Genomic DNA, 14,825 nt, shown 5'->3' with positions numbered 1-14,825 from the left:
CATGGTGAAGTCCTGTCTCTACTAAAAATACAAAAATTAGCTGGGCTTGGTGGTACATTCCTGTAATCCCAGCTACTCAGGAGGCTGAGGCAGGAGAATACCTTGAACCCAGGAGGCAGAAGCTGCAGTGAGCTGAGATCGTGCCATTGCACACCAGCCAGCCTAGGTGAAACTCTGTCTCAAAAAAAAAAAAAAATCCACAGCACAAGGAAAGAAAAACTTTTCTTTGTTTTTCAGCCATGTGCTTGATGTACAAGTTGAAACAGGATTATTGCTCAGTAACTGGCTGCATGTACAAATTCAAGCCAATGTAAGCAAAATGAAATTTGCTTTCTGATTGTAGTTTCAGTCTTGGGGATTTCTAAACACTTGTATCGGCAATGCATAAAACAGAACAAGAGTTTAGCCCCAGATCCTTCCATAAAAATTGGGTTCATGAGGTAATAGCTACATGGAAATGTCTCCACTGAATAGCAAGAAAAAGGCAGGAAGGTAGTTTTTACAGCAATTTTGCATACTTGTAAAGACTTTCAAAGTTGGAAGAAGTAATTTTTTCTATTTTCCCCATGTGAAATTGTGTCTAGTAAGTCTCCAGTTGGTTAATATATAGCAATTCTTCACCTTACCTTTTTGATTGTTTCTTTTGTAGAATTATAAAAAGTTATTATGGTAATTCATATGCTGGGGCCAGATAATTTGTTTCACAAGCTGATATGAATAAGGACTTACAAATTGTATCCAACAGTGGGACACTGCTTTGTCTCCTAACATCAGCCAGTTTTTAAATCTTATAATGCTGCACATAATCCTGAGACAAGTGAAAATATCTAGAGTAGGAAAACCACAGAGTTGTCATAGGCTGCAGATGGTCCTGTGTGCGATAACAAAATTGAGTTATTAAGAAGAAGTTATCTTTAGGCCATAAATGACTTTATGGTTTCTGTTCTTTGCCATGGCCTTGGGGGTTTTGCTAAGCATCTGGTTTTAAGGAAGTTACCTTATTTCCCCTTTGAGTGTTCTCAGTCTTCCCTCCATGTTAGCGCCTTTTGGGTCTCGTTAATATCATACCAAGTAGGTGCACTTGCATCTGGACTTCATGACCTTATGCTTGTACTAAAGGAAACTCCAGACTTAACCGGATCTCTCTCTGACTTCACAGTCTTTCTGCATCAGGGTCATTGAGAGGCCTGGCCAAATGGAAGCTGTGGGAGGCCAGGGTGGACAGCCTAAGTGGAACTCAGGGTGATTGATGGGTGTAGAGAAAAGTTGGGCTTGATACCTTCCAAGTTAAGAAGCTGCAGCCACTCTAGAATTTCAAGCATGGGAGGGACACATGGAAAGCCATTTTCACAGAGGTAAGTCCCACAGCTATATGGAGTTTAGGTGATGCAGAAAGATTGTGAAGGCAGATCCAGAAAAGGCTGGAGGTAACAAGTCCAAGGGTAAGTTCCTGAAGTCCGGATGTAAGCATTCCTACCAGGAACGGGAAGAGATAGGAGAAACTGAAGACATTCTATGAAGGGAAATGGCAGCATGTGATTTCAGATCATTTTCTCCCTGTACATAGGTATACAGTATCACTTTCTATGAAATGATAGTAATATTCTTTTTTTTTTTTTTGAGACGGAGTTTCGCTCTTGTTACCCAGGCTGGAGTGCAATGGCACGGTCTCGGCTCACCGCAACCTCCGCCTCCCGGGTTCAGGCAATTCTCCTGCCTCAGCCTCCTGAGTAGCTGGGATTACAGGCACGTGCCACCATGCCCAGCTAATTTTTTGTATTTTTAGTAGAGACGGGGTTTCACCATGTTGACCAGGATGGTCTTGATCTCTTGACCTCGTGATCCACCCACCGTGGCCTCCCAAAGTGCTGGGATTACAGGCTTGAGCCACCGCGCCCGGCCAGATAGTAATATTCTTTTTTTTTTTTTTTTTTTTTTTTAAGTTTTTAAACTTTTTATTTGCATATTAAAAAAATTGTGCATTCCAATAATTAAAATCATTTGAACAAAAAAAATGGCACTCTGATTAAACTGCATTACAGCCTGCAGGATACCTTGGGCCAGCTTGGTTTTACTCTAGATTTCACATTCGTCCCACCCCACTTCCTCCACCCCACTTCTTCCTTCACCAACATGCAAGTTCTTTCCTTCCCTGCCAGCCAGACAGACAGATGGGAGAGGCAGGCGCGGCCTTCGTTGTCAGTAGTTCTTTGATGTGAAAGGGGCAGCACAGTCATTTAAACTTGATCCAACCTCTTTGCATCTTACAAAGTTAAACAGCTAAAAGAAGTAAAATAAGAAGGCAATGCTTGTGGAATGTACAGTGCATATTGGCGGCACACGACTCATTACGATTCGCCTGCTTGCTTCTCCTGTTCAATCGTTTCTTTGGAAGGCAGTGGATTTTTCTCTTGCGTTTCTGTCTTCTTCAGTTTCGACTTATCGAATTTCTCGATCTCAGCCATATCGGGTTTGTCAGACATGGTTGCGGAGGAAAAGCGGAGCGAGGCGCACGGACGAGCGAAGTCTGGTCTGCGCAGTGGCCACCACCGAGTTCAGTAATATTCTTAATAACTCCAAGGCATTTTGAGACCCTGAAGTCTTTCTGAATTATAAATTGTATTTCCCATAATGTTAATGGGAAAATGTATTTTATATTGTTTTAATTTTGGGTTGTTTGTTTGTTTTGAGACAGTGTCTGGCTCTATTGCCCAGGCTGAAGTATAGTTTTGTGATTTTGGCTCACTGCAGCCTCCTTCTCCCAGGCTTCAAGCCAAGCCTCCTGCGTAGCTGGGACTACAAGCTAGAACTACAAGTGCACCACCACATGTGGCTAATTTTTGGATTTCTGGTAGATTCAGGGTTTCGCCATGTTGCCCATGCTGGTCTTGAACTCCTGCGCTCAAGTGATCTGCCTGCCTCAGCCTCTCAAAGTGTTAAAAGTGTTGGGTTTACAGGCATGAGCCACCATGCTGGGCCTTCTAATTCTTTGAAAATTGGTTATTTAGAATATACAGTTAAAATTATCTCTGGGTTTAGCTGATCCCACAGATTAGGATTCACTGTACTCAGGTTGGACTCTGAATTTTGACTTTTTTTTTTCCAAGATGGAGTCTTGCTCTGTTGTCCAGAGCTGGAGTGCAGTGGCGCCATCTTGGCTCACAACAACCCCCGCCTCCTGGGTTCAAACAATTCTGCCTCAGCCTTCCAGGTAGCTGGGATTACAGGCACACACCACCATGCCCAGCTAATTTTGTATTTTTAGTAGAGATGGACGGGGTTTCACCATCGTGGCCAGGCTGGTCTCGAACTGCTGACCTCATGATCTGCCTGCATTGGCCTCCCAAAGTGCTGGGATTACAGGCATGAGCCACTGCGCCTAGCCAATTTTGACTTTTCAACATGGCTAAGAGGCTAGGCATGGTAGCTCACACCTGTAATCCCAGTACTTTGGGAGGACAAGGCAATAGGATCACTCAAGCCTAGAGTTTGAGACCAGCCTGGGCAACATAGGGAGACCCCCATCTCTATTTTTTAATTTAGCAAAATCTTTTTGCTTCATTCATTGGGTGTGTCATATAGAGGAAAGCAGCATAAGAAGTCCTCTTGATGATGTACACATGTGCACATGTGCATACACACATGGATGTTTCTTGTAATCTCTCCATGGCAGGAGTTACTGGGTGCGGTTGTTTTAGTTTCCCAAGATTCCTAATGCTGCGTTTTGCCAGTGGCAATCTCTCAGTGTGAGCTGGCCAACACAGTTGTCCTCAATCCTGCAGATCTGATTTAGGCATTTCTTTTTTTTTTTTTTTTTTTTTCTTTTCTTTTCTTTTGAGACAGGGTCTCTCTCTGTCACCCAGGCTAGAGTGCAGTGGCATGGTCTCAACTCACTGCAACCTCCACCTTCCAGGTTCAAGTGGTTCTCCTGTCTCATCCTCCTGAGTAGCTGGGACTACAGGTCCCGGGCCTCCAGCCCCCGGCTGATTTTTTTTTTTTTTTTTTTTTTGAGACGGAGTCTTGTCTGTCGCCAGGTTGGAGTGCAGCAGCATAATCTCGGCTCACTGCAACCTTTGCCTCCTAGGTTCAAGTGATTCTTTCTGAGCCTCTCAAGTAGCTGGGACCACAGGCGTGCTCCACCACGCCCAGCTAATTTTTACATTTTTTAGTGGAGATGAGGTTTCACCATGTTGGCCAGGATGGTCTCGATCATTTGACCTTGTGATCCGCCTGCCTTGGCCTCCCAAAATGCTGAGATTATAGGCGTGAGCCGCTGCGCCTGGCCTAAGTTTTGTGTTTTTAATAGAAACAGGGTTTTGCCATGTTGGCCAGGCTGGTCTCAAACTCTTGACCTCAAGTGATCCACCCGACTCGGCCTCGCGAAGTGTTGGGATTACAGGTGTGAGCTAATGTGCCTGGCCGATTTAGGTGTTTATCATAATTGACCATTCTGGACACAGATTGCAGCAATGTTAATCTGCCTTTTTCCTCATCCCTCACTCCGTTTTCATACTGTCTTGTGCTCCATATCCAGCTGGGGAAACTCATGAAACCTAATACATTTGTGAGGTGGGGGAAGGAAGGTCAAAGCATTCCAGAAAAAGCCCACCACTGCCTTTTGGCTGTCATCCTTTTACATTCAGAGGTCAAGGACGTGTTGTATGAATGCCTTGTTAGCAATTATCATTCGTGTTTGGTGCCATTACCCTGGCAATCTAAAGAAAATAAACATAAAATAAAACCAAGAACGGAAAAGGCCCTTTCGCACAAATAGGACATTCCTTGCCCAGCACTCCCTCCCTGAAAGCTGAGGGGGCGCAAGTGGGGAGGAGAGCTGGTGTCCTCCAAATGCCCTTTCTGGACCTGGGTTCTTCAGTCTGAAGCCAACAGGCTTGATTAAGGAAGGCCTGGCTCCACAGAAAGCTCTTTGTCAGGGGTCCCACAAAACAGATTTTTTTTTTAAACCCTGCATCAGTATTTACTTTTTGTTACAGTGGTTTGAGTCCAGCCAATGACACTGGAGCCAAAAAGAAGAAAAAGAAACAAAAAAAGAAGAAAGAAAAAGGCAGTGAGACAGAGTCAACCCAGGATCAGCCTGTGAAGGTAACAAGGAGGCTCTGTTTTGTGTGACTGAGTCACTTTGTCACATGAGAGAGTTTTGAGGTAAATGTATAGGAACAACTTAGATTGACGTTCTCCACTGGTATTACTTCAAGATGGAAGAGTTGGATCCCAGTGCTGTCCTCTGCTGCCCTAGACTAGGTGGCGAAACTGCTCTTAGTACCCTAAAAGACACAGCAGGTCAGACACTGACTCCCAAGCATGGGGCCCATCAGAATTGACAGGTTCCTACTGCATGTGCTGCTGTGCCAGTGCCCGGGGCGGGGGCTATGTGTGACAGCCCCTAGCGCCTAGAGCAGTGGTTCTCAGTCTTCTCTGTCTTATGTCCCCACTGCTCTGACAATGAAAGGCCCCCCCCCTTTTTTTTTTGAGACAAGGTCTCCCTCTGTTGTCCAAGTTAGAGTGCCTTGGCATGGTTATAGCTCACTGCAGCCTCCTCTCCTAGGCTCAAGTGATCCTCCCACCTCAGCCTCCCAAGTAGCTGGGACTGCAGGTGCATGCTACCACACCTGGCCAATTTTAAAAAAAAATTTTTTGTAGAGATGGAGTCTCACTGTGTAACCCAAGCCGATCTTGAACTCCTAGGCTCGAGCAGTCCTCCTGCCTCAGCCTCCCAAAGTGCTGAGATTACAAGCTGAGCCACTCTGTTCAGCCAAAGACCTCTTCTTAAGGCTTTTATATATTTGCAAACATTCTCTTAATGCCATAGTCATTATAATGAAAACCATGAGTCCCACAGAGTCTTTTCTGAGTCTCCATGAGAACCAGTGGCCTAAGGCTTACAACCCAAGACTGACATGCTGGCATGAAACCCAGAGGTATGGGTAAGGATCATCTTGTTTCTTAAATAAAACAACATTACAAAATAAAACAATTTCAGATAAGCGTTGTCTTCTTCACAGTAGGCTCATGGGCAGGGGGACAACTCAGACATATCCATAATTCGCCTTTTAGAACTGCCTTTGAAACCAGGGTCGGTAGCTCATGCCTGTAATGCCAGCACTTTGGGAGGCCAAGGTGGGTGGATCATCTGAGATCAGGAGTTCGAGACCAGCCTGACCAACATGGCGAAACCCAGCCTCTACTAAAAATACAAAAATTAGCCAGATGTGGTGGCGTGTGCCTGTAGTCCCATCTACAGGAGGCTGAGGCAGGAGAATCGCTTGAACCTGGGAGGTGGAAGTCGCAGTGAGCTGAGATCGAGACATTGAACTCCACCCTAGGCGACAGAGTGATACTCCATCTCGGGGGGGAGGAAAAAAAAAATTAGCTGCCTGTGGTGACATGCACCTATAATCTCAGGTACTCAGGGGGCTGAGGCAGGAGAATCACTTGAACCTGGGAGAGGGAGGTTACAGTGAGTCAAGATCACGCCATTGCACTCCAGCCTGGGCAACAGGATGAGATTCCATTTCAGGAAAAAAAAAAAAAAATTAAAAAAAAGCAAAGAACTGCCTCTGAAATAGTTTGTAAACCTGGTAAAAAATCCATTTGCATTCCAATATAACCACACTTTGCTGTATGCCTCAAATGTTGTGCTTCAACTTGAATCTACTACCTTATTGAAATAGGACTTCCAGTAATTTTTTACTATTTCCAATGTAAAACCCACTACAAAAAAATACCGTTATTATTTAATACCATGTTGCACTTCATTTAAATTAGCCCCAAACCATTACCATCCCCACAAGGTAGGTGGGGTCTTTCCTTTTTATTTTTTTTATTTTTTTGAGACTCTGTCACTCAGCTTGGAGTACAGAAGTGCGAACATGGCTGACTGCAGCGTCTACTTCCTGGACTCAAGCAGTCTTCCCACCTCAGCCTCCCAAGTAGCCAGGACTACAGGTGCACACCACCACACTCGGCTAATTTTTTTTATTATTTGTAGACACAGGATCTCACTACATTGCCCAGGTTGGTCTCTAACTCAGGTACAAGAGTTCTGCCTGCTATGGCCTCCTGAATTGCTGAGATTACAGGAGTGAGCCACCACTCCTGGCTGAGAATTTAATAAACAGCAAGGGGAAGAAAATTAAAATCCTACCTCCCAGGCTAAGCAATATGAACATATTGGTTTATATTCTTCCTTTCCTTTATAATCTAAGTGAAAAATAGAAAAGTAAATAAAAGTATTAGAAGAACATATATGTATTTTTATTATCCTAAGCCTGACATAGGACGAAGAAGCCATAAAATAAAAATTGACAAATATGAAACCATAAAAGTCATAAAATAACAATCTGGGGAATTATTTGCAGTATATATATTAGTCAGTTTAAAATAATTGAATAGGCAGTTCAAAAAGAAAAAATATTAATGTTTAATCAATAAATAATAAGATGGTTAAACTCATAACAGAAGAAATGACCATTAAAGCCATAATTTTTTCTCTTAGATTGGCATAGCTTAAGCCTTGGTAAACTTTTTTTTTTTTTTTAAAATAGGGACGGAGTACTTACTATATTGCCCAGGCTGGTCTTGAACTCCTGGGCTTAAGGAATCCTCCCACCTCAGCCTCTCAGAGTGCTGGGTTTATAGGTGTGAGCCACCACTCTCAACTGAGGGTTGGTAAATCTTAATGATGAGCCTCTGTCTGGAGCTGCTCTTTCTCTTTTTTTTTTTTTTTTGGTATGGAGTTTCACTCTTGTTGCCCAGGCTGGAGTGCAGTGGCACGATCTCAGCTCACCACAATCTCCGATTCCCAGGTTTAAGCAGTTCCCCTGCCTCAGCCTCCCAAGTAGCTGGGATTACAGGCATGTGCCACCATGCTCAGCTAATTTTATATTTTCAGTAGAGATTGGGTTTCTCCGTGTTGGTCAGGCTGGTCTCAAAACTCCCGACCTCAGGTTATCCACCCACCTCGGCCTCCCAAAGTGCTGGGATTATAGGCGGGAGCCACTGTGCCTGGCTTGGAGCTATTCTCATACATCGTTTATTGGGTTATTAATTGATAGTCTCTTTTTAGAGAGCGAATTGATGATAAATAATTTCAAATGTGTATACCTTTTGATCCAGTAAGCCTCTTACTTAACTTTATCCTATAGAAATACATATCCCAGTGGGTAAAAATAGATGTATAAGAAAATTTATGCTGGGTGTGGTCGCCTGTAATACCAGCATTTTGGGAGGCTGAGGTGGGCAGATGGCTTGAGCTCAGGAGATTGAGACCAGCCCAGGCAAATAGTGAGACCTCGTCTTTACAAAAAACAAAGAAAAATTATCTGGGCTTGGTGGCACATGCCTATAGTCGAAGCTACTCAAGAGGCTGAAGTGGGAAGATCCCTTCAATCCATGAGGTTGAGGCCGCAGTGAGCCATGATTGTGCCACTGCACTTCAGCCTGGGTGACAGAGCAAGACCTGTCTCAAAAAAAAAAAAACAAAAAAAAAAAAAAAACAGAAAATTCACTACAACATTGTTGTATTACTGAAGAACAAAATCACCAAAATGCCCATGAGTAGGGGGTTGGCTAAATATACTGTGGTCATATGTACTGGCTGGTAGAATGGTTAGGTCCATGTGTTTTCACCTGGAAAGGTCTCTAAGACAGTTTGTACAATAATATTATATGATCTAATTTTAGTTTTTGAAAAGCTTATGTGTGCATTTGGAACTTCCATGCAAAAAAACCCTGGAATTGCCAGGTACAGTGGCGCATGCCTGTAGCCCCAGCTGCTCGGGAGGCTGAGGCTGGAGGATCGCTTGAGTCCAGGAGTTCTGGGCTGTAGTGCACTATGCCAATCTGGTGTCCGCACTAAGTTCGGCATCAATATGGTGACCTCCCAGGAGTGGGGGCACACCAGGTTGCCTAAAGGAGGGATAAACCGGCCCAGGTTGGAAATGGAGTAGGTTAAAACTCCCATGCTGATCAGTGGTAGGATCGCACCTTTGAATAGCCACTGCCCTCCAGCCTGGGCAACATAGCGAGACCCTGGCTCTATTATATTTAAAAAAAAAAAAAAACCTCTGGAATTACATTTGCCTCTTCTCACCTTCCCAAGTGAAGACTGTTGATGACAGGGATTGTATTTGGGGGATGGGATTGTTGGGTTTTTACTTTCTATGTGTCTTACACATTTCTGCAGTGTTTGAAATTCACATTGAGCATGTATTGCTTTTGCCATCAAACAACATAAGGCTAATAAGGGGAGAAACGCTGCAGGCAGCACCCGCCTGTCACATAGTTCATTGTCAACCACTTTTTCTACAGTCGTAACGACCACTGGGATTAGGACAGAGGAACCAAACCCCTTCTTTGACTTGTACCCCTTAACTGTTTAGTTTTTTTTTGATGTGGAGCCTAGCTTTGTTGCCCAGGCTGGAGTGCAGTGGCACCATCTCAGCTCACTGCATCCTCTGCCTCCCAGGTTCAAGTGATTCTCCTTGCCTCAGCCTCCTGAATAGCTGGGATTACAAGTGCCTGCCACCACGCCTGGCTAATTTTTGTATTTTTAGTAGAGACAGGATTTCATCGTGTTGGTTAGGCAGGTCTGGAACCCCTGACCTCAAGTGATTTGCCTGCCTCGGCCTCCCAAAGTGCTGGGATTATGGGCCTGAGCACCGCACCCAGCCCCCGTTAACTCTTGAACTCATAATTAATCAAAAGTCTTACTAATATAATGAGCCTTTTCTCTCCCCAACTTTGTCTTGTTCAGATGAACTCTTTGCCAGCAGAGAGGATCCAAGAAATACAGAAGGCCATTGAGCTGTTTTCGGTGGGTCAGGGACCTGCCAAAACCATGGAGGAGGCTAGCAAGCGAAGCTACCAGTTCTGGGATACGCAGCCCGTCCCCAAGCTGGGTATGTATGTACTTGCTTGCTTTGCCAGGCCGAAGGCAAAGGATCTGCCTCAGCTGTACCTTCATGAGGGTTTTATGCTGAATTTGTAGGGAGGGCAGTAGAGTCCTGGAGTTCCTTGGTGGTGATTTTCGGAGAGTTGTCTTTAAAATGCAGCATAGAAGACTATTGTTTAGAGACCTTACCATTTTATAACAGCACAGGTTAAGAACAAATAATGATTCTTGTCAATAATAGTGGCTTACACCTATAATCTCAGCACTTTGGAAGGCTGAGCTGGGAGGATCGTTTGAGCCCAGAAGTTCGAGACCAGCCTGGGCAACCTAGTGAGACCTTGTTTCCACAAAAGGTAAAAAAAAAAATTAGCCAGGCATAGTAGCATGCACCCGTAGTCCCAGCTACTCAGGAGGCTGAAGTGGGAAGATCACTTGAATCTGGGAGGTCGAGGTGGCAGTGAGCTGAGATCACACCACTGCTCTCCAGCCTAGGTGACAGGAGTGAGACCCCCCAACTCAGAAAATGAACAAACCAAAAAAAAACCCAAAAAACAAAACTTTCGGCACACAATGAGTGAGAATGTCTGCCCAGAGATCTTTTTCTCCACTCAGGCTTATAGAGAGTTTGTCTTGTTTGGGCACATGTTTATTTCTGGAATGGGCAAAGTCCCCAGCCTCTTCCCCTTTGTCTCTTAGCCAATGCATGCTTACTAAATGCAAAACGATTTGAGATTTTGCTCAGCAGTGAAGGCTCAACACCAGGAATACCGTACATAGGTTTCATCAGCAGTCCTTAAAAAAACTGTAATGAACCACTAAAGGGGTGGAACAGGCAGAATGTCAAAAAGGATTCTGGAGAGGACTGCATCCTGTTAGACGCGCCTGCCAGTACTGAGCCACAGCCAACCTTGATGGCTAACTTCAGGACCCAGTTGACAAAGTTTCTGAAGTGGTTGTATCATGATTCTGGACCCATTGATGGCCTAGTTCCTATTTTCTTTGTGACTAGGAAAGTAAGTATGTTGAAAAAACATATGTTCCAGCACCAAATATGAATGACTTTTAAATATAATGTCCACATTAGTGCTCCCCTCCAGAAACACAATGAGACTTGACTAGCACATTTTGTGCAGAGAAGGGTGGGGCAGGGCTGGGCAGGGCTGGGCAGGGTAGGGCCAAAGACTGGTGAGGAGAGGAAGACAACCGTGCCCAAGGAGATCTGTCTGCTGTAGAGGTGGGGAACAGCTACTCCATGTGGCCTGCAGACCTACACAGGATGGGCGTTGCCTAATTGCTAGTAGAAACGCAGTTTGTCAAGCCTCACCCCAAAGCTGCAGAATCAGAACTGGCAGGCGATTTCTGTCCACTTTGAAAGTTTGAGAACCTCTGCTCTAGAGCAGATGCAGTTCTTAGAAGCTTGGTTACAACAGAAGCAAGCCAAAGAGGTGCAGAGGAAGAGCAGAGTGCTGCCCAGGGACAAGAGGGGTGCCGATTCCCCCGATTTCCCCACCACGTTGTGTGTTTGGCTGCCTACATCGGCCAGGTCCCAGGCCCGCTGGCTAAGCCTTCCAGCAAGGCTTTGGGCCACAGGATGGGGGTCCCAGTGACCAGTTTCTCACTGAGGAGCAGGAAAGATGCAGAGAGCCACATATCTCACCTCTGAATGAAATCCCTGATGAGGTGTTGTGTGGCGGCTGCCATACATCTTGGTCCTGTTTTCAGATGGCGTTTTGGTTTGATTTTATTTTTCCTGAGGAATTTGCAAATGAGTAACCTTGCTACATTCTTCATAAATAGTGGCACCTGGTAAAGAGGCAGATTGAGGCCGGACATGGTGGCTCATGCCTGTAATCCCAGCACTTTGGGAGGCCGAGCAGGCGGATCACCTGAGGTCAGGAGTTTGAGACCAACCTGGCCAACATGGTAAAACCTCATCTCTACTAAAAATACAAAAATTAGCTGGGCATGGTAGCATGGGCCTGTGATCTCACTACTTGGGAGTCTGAGGCGGGAGAATCGCTTGAACCTGGGAGGCAGAGGTTGTAGTGAGCCGAGATTGTACCGCTGCACTCCAGCCTGGGCGGCAGAACAAGACTCTGTCTCAGAAATAAAAAGAGGCAGATTGGGATTAATTTGCTTCCGTTCCTCTTCAGTCCAGCAATACTTTGTTTTCTTCTCACCTGTAAATGTAGAACGTGCTTCAGTTTAGTTCTCAGAAAGCTCAAGAGAAAGCCACACAATTGCTCATACGGTCCCTGACAGTTTGAGGAAGGAGGAACAAGGTTTGGTTTTATTTCTTCGGCTTTGCCTTCTGTGCAGCATGTGGAGTGGGACTCTGGACGAGCAGTTGCCCTGAGCATCTGATGAGTCTGCCTTTGAGGCTCGGGGTCAGTCAAGCACCGGTTAGATTCCTTTGTTTGTGTCAGCCTGTAGAAAGTGCCACCTTGCCAGGTGCGTTAGTCTGTCTGCATGGCTGAGGTGTCACCCTAGTTCTGAGTTTTTCAGGGGTGGTGTCACCTACAGCTTTTTGCTCTAATTTTTTTTCACTTAAATGGAGGACTGAGGATTGTAAATCTCATGCGTATCAGCTGCACTGTGTTTTTACAGCACTCCCCACCTTCTTGGGAGAGTTTTAATTAAATGGTATTCCACCAAAGAGACCTACATGACTCTCATTATTTTCTTGAGACAGGGTCTCGCTCTGCCACCCAGGCTAGAGTGCAGTGGCACAATCATGGCTCACTGCAGCCTTGACCTCCCAGGCTCAAGCAACCCTCCCCCCTCAGCCTCCTGAGTAGCTACAACTACAGGTGCCTGCCACCATGCCTGGCTAATTTTTAAATTTTGTGGAGACGGGGTTTCACCATGCTGCCCAGGCTGGTCTTGAACTCCTAGGCTCAAGCTGTCCTGCCTCAGCCTCCCAAAGTGCTGGGATTACCATCGTGAACCACTGCACCTGGCTGAGACCTGCAATTCTTTAGAAGCTTAAAATTATCCTAGGTTTACCCACGGAAAGGCCTTCTTAGGCCGGGTATGGTGGCTCAATGCCTGTAATCCCAGCACTTTGCGAGGCCAAGGTATGAGGATTGCTTGAGCCCAGCAGTTCAAGACCAGCCTGGACAACAAGGTAAGAACTCCTCTCTACAAAAAAATTTAAAAATTAGCCGGACGTGGTAGCACATGCCCGTGGTCCCAGTTTCTCAGGAGGCTGAGTAGGAGGATCGTTGAGCCTGGAGCTCAAGGCTGCAGTAAGCCATGATTGTGCCACTGCTCTCCAGCCTGGGTGACAGAGCGAGTCCCTGTCTCAAAGATGAAAAAAATACAAATGAAAGGCCTTCTTAGCAGAAGTGTTTTAGTCTGTATAACAACCGTAAGCCTCCAGTGGAACCTTTCATCCCCTCTTCAGATAATGTCTTTTTTTTTTTTTTTTCTTTTTTTTTGAGACAGAGTTTCACTCTTGTTACCCAGGCTGGAGTGCAATGGTGTGATCTCGGCTCACCGCAACCTCCGCCTCCTAGGTTCAGGCAATTCTCCTGCCTCAGCCTCCTGAGTAGCTGGGATTACAGGCACGCGCCACCATGCCCAGCTAATTTTTTGTAGTTTTAGTAGAGACGGGGTTTCACCATGTTGACCAGGATGGTCTCGATCTCTTGACCTCGTGATCCACCCGCCTCGGCCTCCCAAAGTGCTGGGATTACAGGCTTGAGCCACCGCGCCCGGCCTTCTTTTTTCTTTTTAAAGTCATCCCTTTGCCACTTATGTCAATGGAAGCAGTATCCTTTCTGCCTTGGCTCAGTGGAATCCAATCTGGCCACTCTGTTTTAAAAAGTAACTATCAAAGGGAGGATGTGCACTCACCTGGTTTCCATGGGTCCCGAAGAGAAGCTTCCCCTTTCTTTTCCCTCTCCCTGGTCTTTGTTTGGTTTAATGTTTTCCAGATCCCAGTCTCATTTCTCCAAAGTCCTTCACAGTTGCACTGCATTGCTTAGTTTGGGGTCTTTTTTTTTTTTTTTTTTTTGAGACAGGAGTTTCGCTCTTTTTTGCCCACAGTGGAGTGCAATGGTGCAATCTCGGCTCACCACGACTTCTGCCTCCCAGGTTCAAGCAATTCTCTTGCCTCAGCCTCCCAGGTAGCTGGGATTATGGGCGTGCGCCACCACGCCTGGCTAATTTTGTATTTTTAGTAGAACCGGGATTTCTCCATGTTGTCAGGCTGGTCTCGATCTCCCGACCTCAGGTGATCCACCTGCCTCGGCCTCCCAAAGTGCTAGGGTAACAGGCATGAGCCACCACGCCTGGACAGTTTGGGATCTTTGATGTTTGTTGTCACAGAAAGAATTTTAGGGATAGTGTGCAGAAAGAAGCCCATTGAAAGTTCAGGGTTTTCTTTAAACTTCCAAATTCTTTTAAAACAAGTTTCAGGTATCATCCTTGGTCATGTACTGGTTCATGTTGGCCTTGAGAGACTTGGCTGCAGTCTTGCTGTGCTCTGCAGAGCTGCTTTCCCACCTCTGCTCAGCAGGAGGCACTCAGAGGCCGTTGTAAGGGAGAGGGCATGACACACACACACACACACACACACACACACACACACACCCACCCTGTTCTCAGAGGCCGTTGGAGAGGGCAGGCCACACACACACACACACACACACACAACCTGTTCTCAGAGGCCATTGTAAGAGAGAGGGCAGGCCACACACACACACACACACACACACACCCTGTTCTCAGAGGCCATTGTAAGGGAGAGGGCAGGCTACACGCACACACACATACGCGTGCATGCGCGCGCGCGCGCGCACACACACACACACACACACACCCGTTCTCAGAGGCCGTTGTAAGGGAGAGGGCAGGCTACACGCACACACACACATACACACACACACACACACACACACACACACAC

At 45.9% G+C, this 14,825-nt stretch overlaps 2 protein-coding genes across 3 annotated transcripts in view; one reads left to right on the top strand and one right to left on the bottom strand.

The window, feature by feature from the left end:
• NMT1 (N-myristoyltransferase 1) overlaps positions 1 to 14,825 on the top strand; it is a 46,209-nt gene that overhangs the window by 14,885 nt on the left and 16,499 nt on the right. For both annotated transcript variants that reach the window (XM_032269967.1, XM_032269968.1), the window contains exons 2-3: positions 4,995 to 5,103; positions 9,776 to 9,920. In XM_032269967.1, coding sequence (XP_032125858.1) covers positions 4,995 to 5,103; positions 9,776 to 9,920 — 254 coding nt within the window. The remainder of the gene's footprint in view (positions 1 to 4,994; positions 5,104 to 9,775; positions 9,921 to 14,825) is intronic.
• Positions 1,917 to 2,559, bottom strand: LOC116543942 (thymosin beta-4). The gene has a single exon (XM_032269982.1). The coding sequence runs from the start codon at positions 2,481 to 2,483 to the stop codon at positions 2,349 to 2,351; it is 135 nt and encodes a 44-aa protein (XP_032125873.1). The 5' UTR covers positions 2,484 to 2,559; the 3' UTR covers positions 1,917 to 2,348.

This window comes from Sapajus apella, unplaced genomic scaffold, assembly GCF_009761245.1.
Source record: "Sapajus apella isolate SASKATOON/1434 unplaced genomic scaffold, GSC_monkey_1.0 scaffold201, whole genome shotgun sequence".
NCBI classification, from domain to species: domain Eukaryota; kingdom Metazoa; phylum Chordata; class Mammalia; order Primates; family Cebidae; genus Sapajus; species Sapajus apella.
This window is presented reverse-complemented; position numbering and strand designations above follow the sequence as displayed.

Excerpts from the sequence above, each read along its gene's own strand:
- LOC116543942 (XM_032269982.1), bottom strand. The coding sequence starts at position 2,483 with ATGTCTGACAAACCCGATATGGCTGAGATCGAGAAATTCGATAAGTCG.